The 23,827-nt window shown below is 36.0% G+C and overlaps 1 protein-coding gene across 4 annotated transcripts in view; it reads right to left on the reverse strand.

The window, feature by feature from the left end:
- The window catches only part of INPP4B (inositol polyphosphate-4-phosphatase type II B), a gene marked incomplete at its 3' end in the record, with an annotated part of 719,784 nt that overhangs the window by 179,741 nt on the left and 516,216 nt on the right, over nt 1-23,827 (reverse strand). For all 4 annotated transcript variants that reach the window (XM_082653036.1, XM_082653035.1, XM_082653034.1 and 1 more), the window contains one exon: nt 12,205-12,352. In XM_082653036.1, coding sequence (XP_082509162.1) covers nt 12,205-12,352 — 148 coding nt within the window. The remainder of the gene's footprint in view (nt 1-12,204; nt 12,353-23,827) is intronic.

Here is a 23,827-nt window from a genome sequence, read left to right on the forward strand (position 1 = left end):
TTTACAAGAAGGTAGTAAGACCAAATAGCCTGATAAAAATTTATCTACCAAAGGATACAGACCAGTAAGAAAGACATTAAAATGTTATTTGAAATTGTTATTAACTAAGCAAATAGAAATATTTTCCTACAATGAGCTGTACAATACCATTTTGTAGAATAAAAATGGCTACACAATTTAAATAGAGCCTTTTGGTAGTTATCACACTCTAAAAGTACATGTGGGTGTACGTGGGTGGCAAGTTTAAGAGGCAAATGGCTTTCATTCATTAAGCAAAATTAGACCTTAAAACAAACCTGAAAGAAGCCATAAAAATGTACCCATTAGGAAAAAAAATTAAACATGAAATAGTCAATGAAGTGTAGACTCCATAAATGACTGGTGGGTGGCTTCATTTCATAAAGTGGCCCGGTGACACCATAAAACTGAACAAAGTTCAACTACATGTCAAGTTTCACAGTATTTTCAACTCACAATTCAAACTGTCTGTGCTTTAACCTGTAGAGGGATAAAAACTGCATCCATAAATCACAGGCTTTTTTAAAATGCATTTTTGTAAATGACAACGTGGGTAATGTTGCAGTCCACGAGCCACTATTTCACTGGAAAAAGTGACTGGATATTCTGAGTGGTCATTCACTCTGATTTTCATGTGACATTGAAACAAGCGGCTGTTGTACTATACACTCAAGGTTTCAAGTTTATATGCAAAGACTAAGCATTGGAACACAGTAACTACAGGAATTAGCTGTAATCACAGAATCTGTTTGTATCTGATAAACAGCCGGATTCTATAATTTAATTTTAGGTAGCTGCGTTAGAAAAAAATGAGGAGTGATAAGTATGTCTTATTCCATCCTGAGAGTCTGCTCCTCCTGATAAAGGTGATTTGGTGTTTATTTACTTCCACATAACATCTTCTTTACCCTTCAAAGTTTGTCAAACATGGTCATTTATTGTTTTAATATGTTAAAGCTCAGTGTTTCATTTATGCTTAAAATGGTGGCGTGTTCATATGAAGTTTCTCCTAAATCCACATATACTAATATATGTCTTTTTATTTTGGGTAGCCATGAAAATTACTCACTGTACCTGAAAGGCTACTAAAGCAAGAACAGATACTCACACTGTTACCATTTTTCATTATTCATGCCCATACTTTTAGAAAGTGCAAACGTTTGTGAGTATCACCCTTTTGAATTCTCACTCCTGCATCTGGAGTGCAGATGTCACCCAGTTCAGTTTCATAGGTAGACAGAATTCAAGAGGCTCTCAAAGTGCTGGAAGTAGAGCTCTTTGGGGAAAACCGTAAGGCTTTCCAGGTAATCAAGGTTACTTTTGTATAGAATGTGTCTCTTTTCTTACTCTTAAAACACTCCTCAGATATAATTGTCCCAGAGCCCGACTAAACAAAATAAAAAATTCAGTCTCACTAGGCACATTTCAAGTGCTCGATAGCTACATGGCTATCAGAGTAGGCAGTGCAGTATAGAACATTTCCATCATCGTGGAAAGTTCTAGTGAACAACATTGTTCTGGAAAAACGGGAAGAATATAAGTGAGAAGGAAAGTGACTTGTTTGATGCCATATTGTTAGGAAGTGGCAGAATCAAGACATGTACCGAGGTCTTGTGAATGCAAATCTTGTTCTCTTTTTTATTTTAATTTCTGGTGAGTATGATTTCTTTTAAGCCAGTATCCTTCAATAGGAGGACAAGATTGGAATCTCCCATCTGAGGGACTCATCTGTATGTAAATTCCACCCAGGTCAACAAAGAGCTGGTGCAAATATTTTGCTCAAGTGTGCACTTACCAGACAGCCTTGGCTACCATAATTGCTGGAATCTCAAACAACAAAACAAAATTCTTATGTATTTTCTATTCCTTTAACAAATATTTAGCAGTGCTGATTATCCTTATTCATGCCAGGCACTATAATAAGAACTTTATAAATATTCACTCATTCTATATGCATAACAGCCCAAGGAAGGAGGTATTATTATTATCATCCTTATTTTTTAAATGAGGAAACTGAGACTCAGGGAAGATAAGTAATTTACCCAAAGTTATCCAGATAGTGAGTAGCAGAGTTGGGATGAAGCCCAGGAAGTTTGTCTAGGGTGCCCATGCTTTAAACTACTATGCTAGATAGACTCTCCATTAGAAATACAGCACAATCTCACTCTCACTAGAAATCACATCAGGAACATATATCTTGATACTATCAGCTTGAGGAAAAAACAAAATAAAACCCTTCTGTTTTTGCAGACAAGGGTAAAGCTTGATGTCAGCCTTCTTATTCTTCACATTAAATTCCAATGAGCAGGAAGAAAGGGGGATTTTATGTTACTAGAACTCTTTAAAATTAGAGATGCTACTGCTGGTTATCCTAGATCAGTGCTGTCCAATAGAACTCTCTGTGTGATGGTGATGTTCCAAAGCTGTGCTATTTAATTACAATGGTTACTAGCCATATGTGACTACTGCACACTTAAAATGTGACTAAGGTGATGGAGAAATGAAATTTTAAATTTCATTTCATTTTAACAAATTTTAACTTAAGTTTCAATAGCCACATGGAGCAAGCAGCATCTGTACTTAATAGCAAAGACCTCGATGGTTCAATTAAGAGCCAAAGAGGGCTCCTTTGTTTCTTCTAAACCTTGTGCTTGCCCATTATGTCCTACATCAAAGAATTATAACTTATCTATTCAGTCATGCAGGTCAGAATGCTTAAGTTATTCTGCACGCCTTACCTCCAGAGATAATCCACCACCAAACTCTGCTCATCAAAAAAAATCCCAAATGTTTGTACATTTCACCATTTCCCCCCAGCCACCATGGTCTAAGTCACCACCATTGTTCGCCCAGACAAACACAACATCCCCTAAATTGTTTTAACCCTCCACACTTGCTTCCCTTTTTCTAAGTGTAATCATGTCATTCTCTTCACGCAATTTCAGCTGTTCTTGGGAAAAGACTACATTCCTGAGTGCTCATTATATGCCAGGTATTATGCTAGATTCCAGGAATAGTACAATAAGAAAATTGACAAGTTCCTCCTTTTCTGTGTCCCAGAAGGCCCTAACTAATCTGAAGTCTGAAGCCTGACTATCATTCCAAAATCACTGTCTCAGCTCTAAATACACCAGCTTTGTGAGAGAAGTCCATTTTTCTGCCCACTGGGAATTTGTAGTACCATATAATAAACGTATCTATGAGGTATGCACTTACATACACACACACACCTCAAATCCCATAGCCATAAGTGCTAGAGTCTCCTGATTGTTCACTTAATTTCTACAGTAGCCCTGTAGGACAAATGATAATATTATTATCTAAAAAGTGAAAAAAAATTGAAAATTGAGAAATCGTGTAATCTTCTAAAAATTATAAGTACGTATCAAATGGCAGATAAAGAGGTTTTGGACTCGGGTTGATAATTATTCCAATTCCGTGTTTTTATCATCACAACGTACACTGTCTCCTACTCAATCCATGTGAAATAAAGAATCCTGGCACAATGGACAAATATGCTTCTGAATGAGCTTTGCCTTATTTGTTCCTGTGGGGCTATGGTAATAACCAAACAACAAAATAAAACACATATTTCTATCGCCAGCTTGGTGATACTAAGCGCTCTACAGGACATCTCATTAAATGATACCAAGAATCTATAATGATGAACTTAATGGCACACAGCATCTGCCCTCAATACTAGGAGTTGGTAGGGCCAATGCACTCTTTCCATGATAAATAATACACCACATGGTATTCCAACCTTGCATCAACGTTGCATGAAGAAAAATGAACAGAAGAAATAACACTCATCAGCTATGAGTCAACAGTGGAGTCCCAATGGGATACTTTTTTATGCATCACTTTTGGATATTTAGGACTTAAGATTTTCCTCAGAGAAAGCAAACAAGAGAGACAGAAAGAAACACAAAGAGAAACAAAGTGGAAGAGATAGAACACTATAAAAAAATCTATGAAATTCATCAGTTTGAGGTTTATTCAGTATCTATGAGACCTAAACAGAATAGCTGACTCCTTATTACTTTTCCCACTAATCAGTGTTTCTTTAAGGTCAGTAAAGATTTTCAGTGTGCTTTTATCTAAGTATGCAAATGTCAGTAGACGTCTCAAAAGTCATGTGCTTCAGCCAGGTCAAAATAAACACGGTGTAAGATGAGGCTGGAGATGTAGGTAGACAGGAACCCTTGTTTGCCTTGTAGGCCGTGTGAAGGGGAAACCTCGTCTGGTGATAAATTTTGAAAAGAAGATCTAACCACGTTCAATGGACAGGTTGGCTCACTATGTGGTAAAATCCTACTGTACAACTTTTTGAAATAGAATTTATATGAATATATTCTAGTTCATAATTCCTAGTATATACTTTTAACATTTTTTAAATGGCACTCCTGTAGCATTATTGGTTTGAAATAATATGAACCTTTTTGAACGTAATAGTCACAAAATGCTTTAAGATAAGGTGCAAGGTCAGAAAATTAAGTATCTTCCTCATTTCTTTCAAACTAGGTATATTGCTTAGAAAACCCATTTAATAGTGTATGATAATATTTAAGTCAGCATGTAGAACATGTCTCTGAAATGTAACTCTGTGCAGCAACTAGGCTTTCAACCTGGGATTTCAAAGTATCTTACTATTTTTTTGCATATATAAGAATATAGTGCATTCAAGAAATAAATTTAAGACTAGATAGATAGACAGATAGATACACTTATCATAGGTCTGTAATATAGCTCTAAAAATGAAGAATATAGAATATTTGAAATATATAGTATTGAGCAAAACAGTGCCTTCACTGACATAAAATATTTTATCACCATGAATTTAGTATATGTACAATATTTACAAACACTAAAATCTAAGAGAAAGCATTCACATTCTCTAAAAGAAGTGTTAGCAAGATTTTTATTTAAACTTTCTATGTCCCAAATTCTATTACATTTTCCCTACTAAAGGGTTTGGTTTAGATGTTTATATTTTATTTACAAGATTGTTCCTCTGCCTGGTACACACAAATATTTATGTCTTATATAAAACCTAAGGACATCTTAAAGTTAATTGTTATAAATTATTCTTATCCTTTCTTTTAGACTCCCAAAATTATATTCAAGGAAGTTTCTCTCCTTCCTCACCCCTGGGACCAATGAAGAAAAATATAGAGAGAGCAGAAATGAAACAGGAGAAAAAGAGAAAAATACATGATATAAATCAAACTAATATTTTCCTGGGGAGTTTTATGGACCATGAGGTTCATTGTCACCGAAATACTTCATTTCTTTAAAACTTTTGTACCATAATAAGTTTTCAAACATCATATTATAATGTAGAAAAGTATATGTTTTGATAAAACCAAACACCCTATGGCCACCCAAGCCTCCCATCTAAACATATATATGTGTACACCATCATTTAATATGGTATGTGTAGCTGCCATGGAGCTTCAACGCCACAAGTTCCATCATTTCTTCTATTAACTGACACATTTCAATGTTGACTAAGCAAAGCAAACTTTTTTTTACTTAACATCTTTATTGGAGTATAATTGCTTTACAATGGTGTGTTAGTTTCTGCTTATAACAAAGTGAATCAGTTATACATATACATATATCCCTATATCACTTCCCTCTTGTGTCTCCCTCCCACCCTCCCTATCCCACCCCTCTAGGTGGTCACAAAGCACTGAGCTGATCTCCCTGTGCTATGCGGCTGCTTCCCACTAGCTATCTATTTTACATTTGGTAGTGTATATATGTCCATGCCACTCTCTCACTTCGTCCCAGCTTACCCTTCCCCCTCCCCATATCCTCAAGTCCATTCTCTAGTAGGTCTGCGTCTTTATTCCCGTCTTGCACCTAGGTTCTTCATGACCATTTTTTTTGTTTGTTTTTTAGATTCCATATATATGTGTTAGCATACAGTATTTGTTTTTCTCTTTCTGACTTAACTTCACTCTGTATGACAGACTCTAGGTCCATCCACCTCACTACAAATAACTCAATTTCATTTCTTTTTATTGCTGCGTAATATTCCACCATATATATGTGCCACATCTTCTTTATCCATCCATCTGTTGATGGACACTTAGGTTGCTTCCATGTCCTGGCTATTGTAAATAGAGCTGCAATGAACATTGTGGTACATGACTTTTTTTGAATTATGGTTTTCTCAGGGTATATGCCCAGTAGTGGGATTGCTGGGTCATATGGTAGTTCTATTTGTAGTTTTTTAAGGAACCTCCATACTGTTCTCCATAGTGGCTGTATCAATTTACATTCTCACCAACAGTGCAAGGGGATTCCCTTTTCTCCACACCTTCTCCAGCATTTTTTGTTTGTAGATTTTTTGATCATGGCCATTCTGACCGGTGTAAGGTGATACCTCAGAATGGGAGAAAATATTTGCAAATGAAGCAACTGACAAAGGATTAATCTCCAAAATTTACAAGCAGCTCATGCAGCTCAATATCAAAAAAACAAACAACCCAATCCAAAAATGGGCAGAAGACCTAAATAGACATTTCTCCAAAGAAGATATACAGACTGCCAACAAACACATGAAAGGATGCTCAACATCATTAATCATTAGAGAAATGCAAATCAAAACTACAAAGCAAATTTTTGAAGTAATACAAACTCTGAAGAAAATACTCAATATAAACAAAATACGTGGCAACACTAAAACAAGCTATAAAAATTTTATAGGTGGTAGTTTGGCAAGACCTACATAACTTGCCTGCATGCAACCCAAGGTGAAGGACTATAAAGCCTGTGGCATTATAAACACAGGCAAAAATACACATACACACACACACACACACACACACACACACACATCTTCTATGTATTTAGGATCTCTGAGCTGTCTTCAACATGTACTCTCCTTTTTCTCTCCATTGCACTACCTCTATAATAAACCAGTTGTGTTTTCCCCCCCATCCTTCAAGGAGGCTAGATCAAAGAACTGGGCTACTTTATAATGCCACATCCCTTAGGTATCACGATTATAGAATCATTTAGTAAACTTCTCAGAAGCGAGGTGTTATACTGATACTTGGTAAGCAGGACCTCCCCGTCTTCCCTTCCCAACACATAATTCCAGCATAGCACTTAAGAGGTTATACATCAGTGCTGTCTCCTTGATACCCCTGCTGGAAATCTGCATATTTATAACATTTTTAATCAGATTATGTGAGTCTGTAATGTGAACCATGGATCTTTTTCTTTTTTATTTATATTTTAATTGAAGAATTGTTAATTTATAATGTTGTGTTAATTTCTAGTGTACAGCAAAATGATGTAGTTATACATATATGTATATATTCTTTTTCAGATTCTTTTCCATTATAGGTTATTACAAGATATTGAGTATATTTCCCTGAGCTATACAGTAGGTCACTGTTGTTTACCTGTTTTATATATAGTAGTGTGTATCTGTTAATCCCAAACTCTCTGCTCTCCCTTCCCTCCGCTATCACCTTTGGTAACCATAAATTTGTTTCCTATGTCTGTGAGTTTATTTCTGCTTTGTAAATAAGTTCAATTGTATCATTTGTTCATAAAAACGTGAACCATGGATTTTAAGGAAGCAAAGCCATTGGCAGAAAAGCCGTTATAGACCATTACACTATCACAGGCAAGAAATGATGGTGGTTGGGATTAGAATGGATAGAGTGAAAACATAAAAAATAAATGAATTTGAGGGAAATTGTGGAATTAGCATGATTAGAAATTGATACTTGAAATTGAATGTGGAATGTGGATAGGTTTGGTGAGACAAGACAAAAATACTTATGTTTTATGTTTCTGCACTGAACTGTTGAAGAGAGGGTGGCATTTACTGAGACAGGAATTATTGGAGGGAGAATGATTTAAATGTGATACCAGGGCATGGTAATCATGGGGACCAAAAGTCTGCTTTCCACAGTGAGGCTCACGAAGATGAGGGTAGATTTAGAAAATAAAGACACAGTATTTCTTCTGGGTGGTGTGTTTAGAGTGATTTTTTTTCTTTTTTATATTTTCACTATTTTCTATAGTGACCATATATTATTTTTACAGAAAAAAATTACCACACTTTTTATATCTTTTTAAAAATATGGCTTCAGGAGCAAAGAGGCAGAAAATTGCTAATATAAGCCTTTCTTCACAACAGTAAACATAATTTGTCATCTACGATTTCCTGCTTGTGAATTTTGGGGGCCTAAACCGTAATATAAAATTCAAAGTTTAGCGTTGTGAAAACACGTCACAGCCAACGCAACAGATGTTATATATCTGAACTTGAACTCAGAAGGTATTAGTGCTTAGGGAGGCACTAATCAGAGGGAGACCCCAGAGGATTTAAACTCTATCACAGCCCTAAGACTTTGTGTATGTACAATCTCAAAGTTAATAAAAGTAGTTCACGTTGAGTCCAATGTCACACTAAGGGACTAATAGCAAGAGAAGTTTTAGAAGGCAGCTGCAGGCAAGGGCACTGGGTATGAGTGAGGGAAAGTAGCTGCTGCACCATTATGTCCCTGCCAACATTCACACTCCATATCATGACGGCTGAGAAGGACAACATTTTCCTCATTGATACATACAGGTATGCATTAGGCATAGAGGCGTACCATGCACACACCTGGTCCCTGCCAACAGACTCACACTAACTTAGCCTGTCAAGTGATTACCAATCCCAGACATGATAAAATTAATAATAGACCTTCAAATGCATGAGTGGGATTTCATTCTTACCGAGTTAAACAGATTACAAAACTACTAATAATGCCTTGTCTTTAAGACACAGTTGTGACTAGACATATACCTAATATTCCCTAAATTCCCTTTCTTACTTGCTATTTTTGTTCACAGTTAAATCCATACTCAAACTTAGGAAATCTCTACCTGCAAGTTTATGAGGCTGATATCAATCATAGCAGTCTTTTCAGAAAATTTCCCGTTTTCTATTCCCTTGGTAAAGGAGGGAAGTTATGTAACAAAGTGTTCAAATAATACCCTAATTACCCCTATAGGGAGATGACAACACACCAACACAGAGAAGTTGTAGAAAAGTTTACGTCTGGGGTGAAAAGTGAGACTGAAAGAGTCAGTGGCTCGTGAAAGAAAGTGTAGGATTGTCAAAATCCAGACTTCACAGAAGTCTGACCATGTTTGCAAATTTATCATCTTGGTAATTGAGAGGAAACATCTCACTTTTGTAAAATATTTTGTAAAATACTTACTATTTGGTCCTTAAGGAAAAGTTTTTGCAACCCCTGTTATACAGCTAAATTCATACTGTGATTACTGACTTTCCTAAGAAAAAAAAAGAAAGAAAGAAAAGGAAAGAAAGACTGTATATCTATGTCTGTGTGTCTGTCTATCTCTCTGTCTATCCATCTATAACTATCTCCATCCATCCACAGGTCCTATGAATAGGGACTTAATGGCAGCTTTTATCTACTGCTCATTTACTTACTGCTCTTCATCAACTGAAATGATATAATTTAGTTAATAGTTATTTTAAAGATTCAGAAAGTAGCTGTTTCAGTTACTTAGCATAATATAAAGTTGCCCTGGCACCTTTTTTTTTTTTGAAGAAAAGACTCGAAGCTTTTTAAAAAATAATTCTCTCAAGATAGATTTCCAAGCATGAAAATGAAACACCTTGTACTCTTTGCAACTACTGAAAGATAAGGGCACGATGACACCCACAGTCTTCATCAAACCACCTAAGAAAATCCATTAGAATTGTGCTGTTGAGACGAAGGTTGAGGTAAGTATAACACTTTCTGGGATCTGAGTAAGACTAGGGGTAAAAGAGTCCGTTTGCAGTGACATGGATGGACCTAGAGATCGTCAAACTGAGTGAAGTAAGTCAGACAGAGAAAGACAAATACAATATGATATCGCTTATATGTGGAATCTAGAAAAATGGTACAAATGAACTTATTTACAAAACAGAAATGGAGCCACAGATGTAAAAAACAAACTTATGGTTACCAGGAGGGAAAAGGGGGGAGGGATAAATTGGGAGATTGGGATTGACATATACACACTACTGTATATAAAATAGATAATTAATAAGGACCTACTGTATAGCACAGGGAACACTACTCAGCACTCTGTAATGACCGATATGGGAAAAGAATCTAAAAAAGAGTGGATACATGTATATGTATAACTGATTCACTTTGCTGTACAGCAGAAACTAACATAACCTTGTAAATCAACTGTACTCCAATAAAAATTAAAACAAAACAAAAGAGGCCGAAAAAAGAACTTCAGAGTAAAGCTCTGTCTGGGCTGGAGATTTCACCCAACCAAGAAAAATGTTTCAAGTCCTTCTGTAGGACAATGTCCCATTCTTACATTCTTAATTTGTTATGTTATAGCATGTTAATTTCATATTATAATTTAATGATTACAGTATATTAATTTATATTATATTATAAATATAATTCTTAATTTAAATTATTGTCTCAGTTGGATAGCATATATCTTCGAGGGTAGATTCTTTAAGAAAGTTTGGTGAATGACATTTTCTGAGCTTCTGCATATTTAAGTATGTCATTTCCATTGCCTTCATTCATTAAAAAAAAAAAGTCATAACTTGACCCTATATAATAAAGTGGGCCACAACCTTTTTCTCTCAAAAAATCAAAAATCCGTAGATGTTACTCCATGGACTTCTGCAGAGAAGTAAGTATAAGGTTAGTCTGATTTTAGCATGTAAAATAAAAACCTGCATAAGTTTTCACTGTTTCCAAGTTTTTGCATGAATTGTTCTTTCCCAAGAAAGAACATTTGAGAAGAACTTATTGTGTTTGTCTTCCACATCCGAGATGTGACTTCTTAGTGTCAAATCTGTTCTTCTCTGCTGGCTTTGTGGATTTAATTTGCCTACTGCATTTTAAAATTTCATTATTTTCTCCATTATCCTTTTCTTCTCAGCATTTTTTCCTAAAAGGTGATGGTTCTCAACTTAGGGCTTTCTAATTCCTTTTCATAATAACCATACCTTATATTCTACTGAGATCTCTAGTCAATTTCCTTACAATCTTTTCTATTTCCCTTTTGAGTCTTCAACATGATTTTTTCTCTACTTTTCTTTAGAAAATTTTAAAGATTCATAATTGATTTTTTTCAACACATTTTAATGGTGGGAGATTTACACAGAAAAGGTGTAATGTAAGTCACAAATGAGAGTCACACATGTGATTAAAATTTTCTAGTGGTCAGTAGTCATATGTAAAAAGCAAAAAGATATCATATTTTAGATTCCACATGATATCACTTATATGTGGAACCTAAAATATGACACAAATGAACCTATCTTTGAAACAGTCATGGACATAGAGAACAGTCTGGTGGTTGCCAAGGGGGAGGGGTTTGAGGAAGGGATGGAGTGGGAGTTTGGGGTTAGCAGATGTAAGCGATTATATATAGAATGGATAAACAACAAGGTTCTACTGTATAGCACAGGGGACTATATTCAATATCCTGTGATAAACCATAATGAAAAAGAATATAAAAAATGCATATAATATCTATAACTGAATGATTTTGCTGTATAGCAGAAATTAACAAGACATTGTAAATCAACTATACTTCAATAAAAAATAAAAGTAAAAGTAAAAAGAGAAGCACATAAAATTAATATCACATTGTATTCAACCCCAGTATACCCAAAATGTTAACATTTCATTATGAAATCAGTCTTTTTTTGTTTGTGTGCTATGAATTCAAAATCTGGTGTTTATACTACACTTGGCAGAACATCTCAAAGTGGACGAATCACATTTCAAGTGATTAATAGTCATACAGGGCTAGGAGCCATCATACTGGACAATGCAGATCTAGATTTTTATGTTATCATCATACTTGAAAAAAAATGTTTCATAAAAAAAATAATTAGGGCTTCCCTGGTGGCGCAGTGGTTGAGAGTCCGCCTGCTGATGCAGGGGACATGGGTTCGTGCCCCGGTCTGGGAAGATCCCATATGCCGTGGAGCGGCTAGGCCCGTGAGCCGTGGCCGCTGAACCTGCCCGTCTGGAGCCTGTGCTCCGCAACGGGAGAGGCCACAACAGTGAGAGGCCACAACAGTGAGAGGCCCGTATACCGCAAAAAAAAAAAAATAATAATAATAATAATTAATGTAAGAGACAATCATAAATCACTTTCTCTTACCTACACAAATCTTCTTTGATTTGAAGAGAGATCAATTCCTTAGGAATATGAAAAGAAAGTATGCTCTCTGACATCTGCTCCCGGATTCGCATCCACTTATTGTCAGATGTGGGAAATCTATATAATTTACACACTGGGTTCTTTAACACTGGAAAAGGTGAAAAAAATAAAGTTAATAGTTAAATTATAAAGATATGCACTTTAGATAAAGATCAATTAACAAAATCATTAATCTACCATTCTAATACTTGATCAAAATTTTTTATCATAATCCGTAGTGTAACTGTGTTTCTAAGAATTTTCTCCTTATATCTTATTTTTTTCAGTAGCTTCTTGGATATAGTCTTTATTAAATTAAAAAGTGATACAACAAATTCCAATTCATAAATGTGGCTACTGTGGTTCTCTGACATACCACCTATTAATTCTTTTTCCTTCTAAAGATTTTCTTAAAGTATATGTATTTATAAATATAGATGAAAATATATGGATTTATACACCATACATGCTTTGAAAAAATACATTTCTGGATTTCTTCCAATCACTCTTAGTCAACTTTACCCACTTATATAGTAGGTGACAACTGATATGTTATATTAGAGGTTTCAAATGACCCTACTACCAAAAGTGACTTTTTTCTTAAATGTCAGAAAGGTTCATTCCTTGGCTTAAGATCTATTACAATTCAAATATTATTCATACTTTAGTGTCAATAAGTCAGTAACACTTTCCCAAAACCATATATTATCAGAAGCAAGACAGGGAGACTATGAACAAGCTGAATATCTGGGATGGGTGACAGTGATTAGGGGAGAAATAACATTGTCATGTCATCAAGGATTTTAAAAGATTTAAAGAAAAAGTGTAGGGCTAGATGTTAAGATAATACCTGATACATTTTTTGTGAGGCCAGCATCCCTACCACACTACCAAGCCCTATATTTCAGGGCAGGATTTTATTTCCATTGCTGTTGGATAAAGAATATAAGAGAAATATATCAAAGCTTAATGGACAACAAAATGTCAGGTGAATCACCAGTCACGTATCTATGGTTATTTGGCTCCAGTTTACCAATGAAGCTAATTAAAAAGAGAATTTGATGTTGAAGTGGATGTAAGACTTTAAATAACGCCCAGCCTGTTATGTGGCCCAAGTCTCTTCAACATATGGAGTAAAATACCTTTCTCATTTTAGGGTTTTATAAGGCTGTGTCTCATTCATTACTTGGAAATATAAATATATTTCTGAGCATTAAAATGAGGAACTATTCATCCATTCTGCAACTATCATTCTCAGAGGTCCAGTCTGACAATTATCACTATCAGAATTGATACTAAATAGGAAAACTTTATTTCAAACATCTCATTCTTTAACGACCAGATTCAAAGCTCCCGGCACACTTATCTACCCCTTACAAGAATTAGCTAGAATGTTCACTTGTTAAAAGCATCAATAGAAGCAAGAAGATGATAGAATATTTCCAGGATGTTGAGAGACAATATTTTAAATCTAAAGTTGTATGTCTAAAGGATTATGTTTTTGCCATAAACATGACCTTTAAGTTTTATCAATTAGATTATATCACAGATCCATATATAAGGCTAATTATACTTATTTTCTTTCTCTTTTTAATGAGGTATAAAGGTATAATTGACATATAACATTATATTAGTTCCAGGTATAGAATGTAATGATTCAATATCATTTGTATATTTGTATATATTGTGAAATGATTACCATAATAAGTCTTGTTAACATCTGTCACCATACGTTGTCACAAACTTTTTCTTGTGATGAGAACTTTAAAAATCTCTCTTAGGAACTTTCAAATATGCAATACAATATTATTAACTACAGTCACCAAGCTGTACATTACATCCCCCTTTCTTATTTATTTTATAATTGAAAATTTATACCTTTTGACACCCTTCACCTGTTCCACCCACCTCCATCCCCTGTCTCGGGCAACCACCAATTAGTTCTCTATATCTATGAGTTCGTTTTTTTATTTGTTACGTTTTATTTTGTTTTTGCTTTTAGATTCTATATATAAGTGAGTTCATACAGTAGCTGTCTTTCTCTGTCTGATATTTCACTTATCATAATGCCCTCAAGGTCCTTCCATGTTGTCACAAATGGCAAGATTTCATTCTTTTTTATGGCTGAATAATATTCCGCGCGTGTCTGTGTGTGTGTGTGTGTGTGTGTGTGTGTGTGTGTATCACATTTTCTTTATCCATTCATCAGTGGAAACTTAGGGTGTTTCCACGTCTTGGCTATTGAAAATAATACCACAATGAACACTGGGATGCATATATCTTTTTGAATTAGTGTTTTCATTTTCTTTGGGTAAATACCCAGAAGTGGAATTGCTGGATCATATGGTAGTTCTAGTTTTAGTTTTTGGAGGAATCTCCATATTGTTTTCCATAGTGGCTGCACCAATTTACATTCCCACCAACAGTGCATGAGGGTTCCCTTTTCTCCACTTCCTTGCCAATAACACTTGTTATTTCTTATTTTTGATATCCATTCTAACAGATGTGAGGTGATATTGTGGTTTTGATTTGCATTTCCCTCATGATTAGTGATGTTGAGTAACTTTTCATGTACCTGTTGGACATCTGTGTGTATTCTTTGTAAAAATGTCTATTCAGATCCTCTGCCCATTTTTAATCAGAATTTTTTTTTTTGCTGTTACTGAGTTGTATGAGTTCTCTATATATTTTGGATATTAGCCCTTATCAGATGTATTTTCTTTTATATGAAATACAGAAACTTACAGCCAATGAAAGAAACTATGATATTTCATTCATCTTTAAAGTGACAATGTTTTAAAGATGTAAGAATTTTACTATAACCTCTATTGCCCTATCTCTAGAGGTGGAGAAGAAAAACAATGTATGTACAGAATTCAATATATTGTAAGTCAGGTTAAACCATTTATGGGATCTCAGGAATTCTAATGTAGCTAACATGATCAGGAATACAAATGCATCCTTTTATAGTAAGACAGAAACGGTCTCTGTTTCTTTTTTTTCTGTGAAATGTCCACATTTTTCCTTAGTAACCTAAGTAAATATTCAATTACTTGGGTTATCTATACTTAGTATATGCACTGCTTTTTAACCTCTGCTTTTTTTTTTTTTTTCAGGATTACACAGAATCTTTGTATCTCCCAAACCACGGTTAAAAACCCTTCGATTGGGCTTCCCTGGTGGCGCAGTGGTTAGGAGTCCACCTGCCGATGCAGGGGACACAGGTTCGTGCCCCGGTCCGGGAAGATCTTACATGCCGCAGAGAGGCTGGGCCCGTGAGCCAAAATTTGTATTTTTAATTAAGTTGAAAAATATGATATTCTTTATTTTATCTGTTATCACAAAACTAGTCCTTCAACTTTTGATTTTACTGTTTTCATTTTACTGCTTTTCAGTGTATTTTAAATATAAATCTTTGTTGAAATATAAATCTTTGATTAATGAGCTCCAGAACTATCCTCCGACCACCCGAGACACAACATCCAGGACCCTGTGCGAATGCTGCTGTTTTTTTAAGGAAAGCACTTGGGGCAAATATAAACAAAAAAATCAGGCCACATGATCTAGCCCCCCAACAATTCCCAATAATGTCTCCTATCTAACTTTCATGCTATAGGTTCTAACCTTTTGAAACTCATAGATCTCTAAACATTAGTATTTAACTGCACATAGCTATTAGGATCTCAATGTAGACATAGTGGAATCCACTTTACAACCAAGTCTGATCCAGTAGCATTGCTTATTGAATACCTACTACGTATAAAGCAAGAACACTTACTGTTTCTCAAAATGCCATATAATGGATTATGACTTAGAAAATTAAAAATATATATATGGTCTGACTTTTAATTACCATGAAATTTGTTCCAACGGCTACAAACAGACCAGATAAGATGTTCTCAACTCAAAATTTTGCTGGGTTCATAGTGAGGAGATTTCTGCCATCCTCATATAAAAGAAAGGCAAGGTATTCATGTATCAAATATTGAACAGTGGGCCATAAATGATGAATGCTTTTGTCATTTTTTAAAAAATTTATTTATTTTTGCTGTGTTGGGTCTTCATTTCTGTGCGAGGGCTATCTCTAGCTGTGGCAAGCGGGGGCCACTCTTCATCGTGGTGCATGGGCCTCTCACTATCGCGGCCTCTCTTGTTGCAGAGCACAGGCTCCAGATGCGCAGGCTCAGTAGTTGTGGCTCACGGGCCTAGTTGCTCTGCAGCAGGTGGGATCCTCCCAGACCAGGGCTCGAAGCCGTGTCCCCTGCATTAGCAGGCAGATTCTCAACCACTGCACCACCAGGGAAGCCCGCTTTTGTCATTTTATAAATGCTTCTCCCCTATAGCAGAGATACAGTTTCAACAATTCTGCACACACACTCCAGCTGTGTAAATGAGCCCACCACTTTCAGCTCTGGCTTTCCACTGATGTCAAGTATTTCTTCATGTAGGAGATGCATTTCTGACCATACAATAGGCTCAGCTCAGCAAAAACAACTATCTAACTTATCTATTATAAGTTCTTTCTAAAGAGAGCCCTGTGTGTATTATCTTCATTTTTTTTCACTGCTTTTGCCAAAACAATTGCTAAAAATATCACGTGACAGATTCTACCAAGGGAAAAGTAGTGAAGAGATTTTGGACACCACCACAGTCTTAATTATGACTTAACAAGGATAAAGTTCTAAGATGGTCCAGATATGAATACATTCCCACCAAGATCCACCCTCTAAGGTGAACACAGGGACAGAAAGTAAATGACAGATTTTTTTCTCCTAAAATTGCAACACAACTCAAATTTCCATATCATTTATTCCAGACACTGTAAAAGGCCTTTTTAATATGGTAGCACACCACCTGCTTTTCCAGCAATTGTGAAAGCCAAGTGCTCCAGTTCTGAACTATCAAGGTAAAGATGCCAAGGAAATGTTCAACAAAGCCAAAACACAGACAACACATTAAAAAAGGATGGCTGTTCAAGCAACCTGGGGCAGAAAAGATAAACCAGAGTGATATCGTAGGGATGATCTTCTCTTTTCTGTGTCTGTGTTGGGGACATCAGTGGATTAGACAAGGAGTTTTGGAAATCTGGATTCAGGGTTGAGGGGATCATCAGAATGCCAGACAATTAAGATTGTCTTTAATACAGTTCTCCAGAATAAGCTCATCTGTGATTATCTTCATGCAATTTCTTGCTTTCAGGAGGTGGTAGATGTCACGTATTTAAATGGAATCTGACTTCATTGGCTTCAAGCTTTACAAAATCATTATTTTAATGTACTGTAGATTCTTGTAGAGAATCTATTCATTCTATAGCTTTTAATTATGCAGTTGTTTAATAGTTTCATCATTCAGCCGAATGTACATGCATTGCCTATTCTCCAAATGCTACATTACGCTTAGTAAAGATAAGTCTGTGTAAGCCAATTAGATAATGACATTCTCTCATTTGTAGTTGAAAATATCTTAGATTTAGATACATACATCTTAAATGTAGATTGGCTCTTTTTAAGATTAGATGAGAACTAAAAGTCCTAAATAGAAATCACTAAAAGACTATCCTAAGCAAGGCTTAGAAAAGAGAAAGTAAGAAAGCATGACAGGAGCTCAGAAAACACAGCAAAGAAAGATCTCTTTTAAAATAATACAGATGAAACAAACTATTAAAAAATAAATTCCCCCAGAATTTTAAATTACTTTTCTTTAGTTGTGATATAAAATCTAAATTATGTTATTGTTTGTGCTGTTTTTAAAGGAACAACAAATAAGAATAGAAATAGTATATAAGCTGAGTCAGACAAAGTGATGTTCCCTAGTCTAGCCAAACCCACAAGCTCTTGGCCTTCCATCTTCAATTCAAGGCCAAGAACAAGAAAAACTATTACAGATGCAGAATAAAACATAAAGATAATATTTGTGGGGATTTAGTCTCCAACTGGTGAAAACTGGCGAGTTCAATGTGTAGAATTTGGAGCTTTGGTTTTGGGTGGTCAGAAAAGAGATTTGCTTCATTCACTCTAGTTTGAATGATTTTCCCTGTTCATTCTAATTCAGTCATTAAAGTAAAGGACAGATCTACAAAAGTGTCCTTTTCTGGTTCATATTTCATGCTGAGCAGCCTGGAATGACCTGCGGTTCATGGAACTCAAGTTGTTTCTTGCCAATTTGCCTCTGTTCAAGGTATTCCCTGCACCTCAAAGGAACGCTCCTTTTTCCTGGCTACACATAATCATCCTATAAACTCAGCTCAGCAAGCACCTCCTCCAGGAAGCCCTTCTTGACTTCCCTCTGCTCCCTCCCTACAGTTGTTTCTCTTTTGTACTCCCCACCCCCATCTCTATCATGGTTCTTATCAGTTGTGCTATAATTGTCTGTTTACTGCTCTGTGTCCCCCATTAGAATGTAAACTTGTGAAGGCCATGACTGTACAGTTTTCTTTGTCCTCATGTTATCTCCTGTACCTAGCACAGTGCCCAGTATATGCAAACATTCCACAGAAATGAGCTTAAACATTATACCTCAGATGTTTCTCATCATTACTTTCCCTAATAGGTGAACAGTTAGGGCCCTGACAACTGTGTAAATTGAGAGGGGAAAATGCAAGAGGGAAGGACATAACTAAAAACCTCTCTTCAAGAGAGAGCACAGGCATCAGAATAAAAGAAGGAAAACCACAGCCGAGAGAAAGCCCTGCTCACGTTTGTCCACAAAATGTTAACCTTTTGACTATATCCTCTTCTTGCCTTTATTTTTCTTCTAGTTTACCTAAGGTGGGCAGTGGAGGGGGTAATAAACTTACAACAGGAAGACAGCTGAAGTATTTAGAGGTGTCTAAGAGATGATTTCTTTGATTACTAGGCAGTGAAATTCACTCTTCCATTGAAGCTACTTAACACCATAAATATGTTAATACACGGTAATGAAAACATGAAAATTCCAAAAGAGCAAGGTTAATGGTGTGAACTGAGAATGCCACCTTCCATATTAGTAAACAGAAGATGTTGCAGCCATCCAGTCATCACATTACAGCCTCCCAGAGGGAGAACCCCGAGGGAACTTGGGATGGAAGCAAAGAATGCCTGCCATCTAGCTGTCAACTGCTATAGCCACCCTGCTGGCACACCCTGAGGAGATTCAGGATAAGAAAATGCAGGATACTGGCCCCAGATAGCTGAGGTGCACATCAAAGGAACGATCTCAATGAGCCCAGACTTTGCATCTTCCCATACATAGAAAAGCGCTAATTTCATTAGCTTGAGATGTCTGGTTTTCTTTAATTACCAATAATCTGTTGATGTTCCGACTACCTGCTCTTTGTTGCAAAAACTCCTATATATCTTGGCTACCGCCTCGCCTCTTTGGAGCAGTTCCTCAGAGTGATCTGAGAGTCCTACCTCCGGGGGCTTGAAGTCCTAAGAATATCCGCCAAATAAAACATAACTCTCGACTTTTAGGTTGTGTGTGTGTGTTTGTTTTTTTTCAGTAGACAATGGACTACATTGGATTTGTTAAAACAGCAAAGGGCAAAGAAATCTGGTGAGTAAGTAAGTACAAAGGATAAAGGGCCAATGTTATAAGCCAAGATGGTCCCATATTTTACACATCATGGAGTTATAAATACAAGGGCAAAATCTATTTAAACTAGTATGGAGAAAACACAACAGAGATATCTTTGTTAGCATAAATTGATATGATCTAAGATTTGACAAGGTAGTTGAATGAAAAGAAAAAACGGGGAAAATGGGATTTGTTTTTTGGCTGGAATTCCTCAGGACTCAAAATGAATATAGAGGGAACTATTTTTCAACGTCTCTCAGAATATCTCCTACAATATTCTGTCATGCCTTGCTTTACATGAGGTGGTAGTGAGGAGAATGTCACCCAATATTCATTTCAACTGTGTGGTATTGTGAAAGGCAGTTAAAGTCTACGGCGCCATAGGAGGCAGGAAAAAACTTAAAATGAGAATTTCATAGTAATTTTTAGGGAGAGTAATAAATTCTTTCATTTCAAACCTAAATGATTCAATTTGAACATCTTTCTCACGGAGAGAAGAATAACAGTGCAGTTTTCTGTTACCTGAAGCGTCAATTCAAACGATAAGATATACCCATTATTAGTCATTTGACAAATATTTACTGAGTGCCTATTGTATTCTGGCCCTGGAGACACAGAAATAAATAAGCAACGTTTCTTCTTAAATAGCACACAATTAGGCATCTTCCGTACGGCAATAGTAGTAGATGGCTTAATCCTATTGGGGGAAAAAGAATCAAAGATATAGTGGACTATTTCGAGAAAAATTGCAATTTATCTGTGAGGCAAGAAGAAAAACACCAATAAATTCTCCAAACAGGAGGGAAATTGCCTGTGTTTAGGGCTGAAAGCAGAGTAGTCCCCGCATTGTGGCTTAGATTCTAACTTACACAGTCATGGAAATCATCGTTGTCAGATACACCCTCTGTGAGGGCAATGGACACACACACTTTAATGTAAAGCATGAAAGTCGTCTTTAAAAACTATCAAGGATAATTTCATGACTCAAGCAGTATGGAATTCAACCAAGAAAGATGCTGTATCAGATCGAATGCTTGCTGACAGGGGGAAACTCACTTGAAATGTGAAGATAATAGGAAACTTGGTGACAGGGCCCATTAGCTCCTCAGATTGGGCATAATAATATCAAAGTCCATGGACTGAAGTATTCTGTAGCATTATACTTTTACAAGGAAAATTGGGAGATTCAGGAAATCTAGAGAGAATTGTCTCCTTGACAAAAATGTTTAAAAAGCTTATCTGTGGTCAGGCTTATTAAAAATAAATAACTCCTGAGAAAGACAACTGTAAGTGACAAAGAATAGATATGTGACTCCACGTGAGACTGATGAAAATGAATAGTTTCACGAAGTATTTCTAAAACGAAGGAAGACATAGCAAAAGCTAAACTATGCTCTACAGACTTCAGACATTGAGAGCCAAAAAGGAAATCAAAGACTGTCCAGGTCAATTTGCTCATTGCAAAAGAATTGATGTCCAAAGAGGCTGACTTGTCTGGCAGGGTCACACTGCTGGTTAGCAAATTTAGGCTGTGACACCAGTTCTTCAGAAGAGTCTGTCCAGTGCTCTGATATTAAGACCACCAGAGCACATTTGTTCTTGTTCTGCTGTAGGCAAGGCACCTCAGTTGATGAGACTTAGTAGGACACCCAACTCCGTGACCAGATAAGAGACTCTGCTGTCTACACTTCCCTCTGTTCAAAAATAACTTCCCCTACCCCCATCCCCCAAACAATACCTCAACAACAAACAGTGCTAAGTGCTTTCACTACCATTTGCTTAAATGAATAAACAAATAATTAAATGGGTAAATCTGTTATTTTAACAAATTTATTTGATGAACTACAGAATTAAAAAATTAAGCAAAATGAGAACCTCACAATTCTAATACTGTACCTTCTAGTGCGTTTCCTGTTTCAGAGAATATAAAAGCCAACAGCTGAAAGGAATTTGTTTTCTCCTATAACTAAGGTACTTATATACCTTTTTTATGGAATTGTAAATTCTGCCCCCTCTCCTTTTTCTCATCTCTTTCTCCTCCTGCCCTCAACTCCCCAGGCTCCCAACACACACATTCAACTTGAGAGGCAAACAGGGCATGAAAAAGGTGAGGCTCGAGGGGGAAGAGCTTTTTCTTTGTAGTCTCACAATAGATAAGTGAATTTCCCAAGTCATGCATTAAACCTCTAGAGATATAAATAGAATAGTGAGGACCAGCTATGAGCTATGACATCCTTTTGCACTCACTCAGGAAGAACTTCATCACTCACTTGAGACTGGCAAGTTTCACATAATACATGAATACAGAGACTTGAGAAGAATGTCAATAACTCCCTTCACCTGAAGAGTTTGAAAAACTACCAGAGGGGAATATAGTGGATTAATTCCAAGGTTGCTGAGTTTAGACAAATAAATAGAAAAAAAGACCAAGGTACACACAAACCAAAGTCATAGGTGCATAGTCTAGCTACATATGCTATATGTGCACAACACACTTAGATTTGGAACAGAAACATTTCATATATAGCACTTAGTTGTACTTTAAAATAACTTTTTAAAAAAATCTAGCTTTTATAACATTTGACTGTCATTTAGCCTTGTCTTTCCCTGATATAAGAAGGCTCATAGAAAATATTGGTGGCAAATATATTCCAGGCACTTCCGGATTGCCTGGACTAGGGACATTGAGAAATATCATCAGACCCAAGTGGAGAATCACCACAAAAACTGTCACCTCCAGGAAAAGGGAAAAGCAGTAATCAATCATCTTTCACTCCACTGAGTATATTTAAATTGCAGAGTGCAGCTGCTTCCATCACTTCCATATCACTTTTTGTCATATTACGGTTCATATCTTAGGAATTGTACCCTAGTAATTTGGAAGAGTTAGTACGCTTCAAAGACTCATGCCTTGCAGATTTTATGGCACAAGAATTAGGAGGTGCAGATTTACTTTTCACTACGTTCCCTTTGTCTCTTCTTCCTTAGGTGATATATTTTCTTACTCCGGGAGCCATTTTTCTCTTTCTCTTTGAAATTTATATTAAACCAATCAGTTTTTTAAAATGGCATTTCTCTTTGTGGGCATAAAAAAATTACAAGGTTCACATGAGTGAATCACTTAAAAAGTGTCTTATAATTACAGTGTAGATGATTCTGATGATAATTTGATTCACTCAAACTGCATTTAACATGAATGTAGTATCTCCCACATTCAATTTTATTTCTCAAAATTGACATCTGGTAAATTAAATAGATTATCTGGGTATATTGAAATAAAGGAATAAAGGTTTGGCAACTTTCAGGTGAAAAAAATATATGTGAGGAAGACCTTTGAGGTTACATTAGTTATTTTATCCACACGGATAACTTATCAAGTACTTTATGGTACATGGCTGGTCTAGCCGTCCAGGTAGCCCCTTCACTGTTTAATGCATGTCCCTCCTGGCATTACATCCTTAATAAAAATTTTTAAAAAACACGTCACTTGGTCATAGGTTGAGAAGCAGCTGCTTTTCTTTGGTTTAATCCTTCATTCTAATAAGTACCTTTAATGGGTGTTTTATTGCTATATTTTACTTTGAGTTCTTTGAGTCAAAAGGTTGCCTGTCTTTCTCCATCCCTGATTATTAGTGGCTTCCTGCAGGGGAAAATTGCTAATAGTTTAGGGGTTATGTATTAGTAAGCCTTTGAAGTTTGTATCACTCATTAATCTGATTATCATGCTATCCATGTCACTGTTGAAATGTACAACATAGAAGGCTAGAAAAATATTAAGGTTTATTCTATTGTTACACCAACTTTTTAATTAATGGCTTTTTAGTAATAGCATGACCTGGTAATTAAGAGCAAAGGCCTTGGGATTAAAACTGGATTTAAATTCTGGACCTGCTATTCACTAGGTAGTGACCTTGAGCAATTTCCTCACCTGTAAAATGGAGATAATAATACTGCCTTCTTCATAGCACACATCAGAAAGCAAGGTAAGGCAAGGCATATGAGTGGCATCTCGCCTGCCACTTATTTGCCA

Source organism: Grampus griseus, assembly GCF_964374135.1.
Source record: "Grampus griseus genome assembly, chromosome: 4".
NCBI lineage: Eukaryota > Metazoa > Chordata > Mammalia > Artiodactyla > Delphinidae > Grampus > Grampus griseus.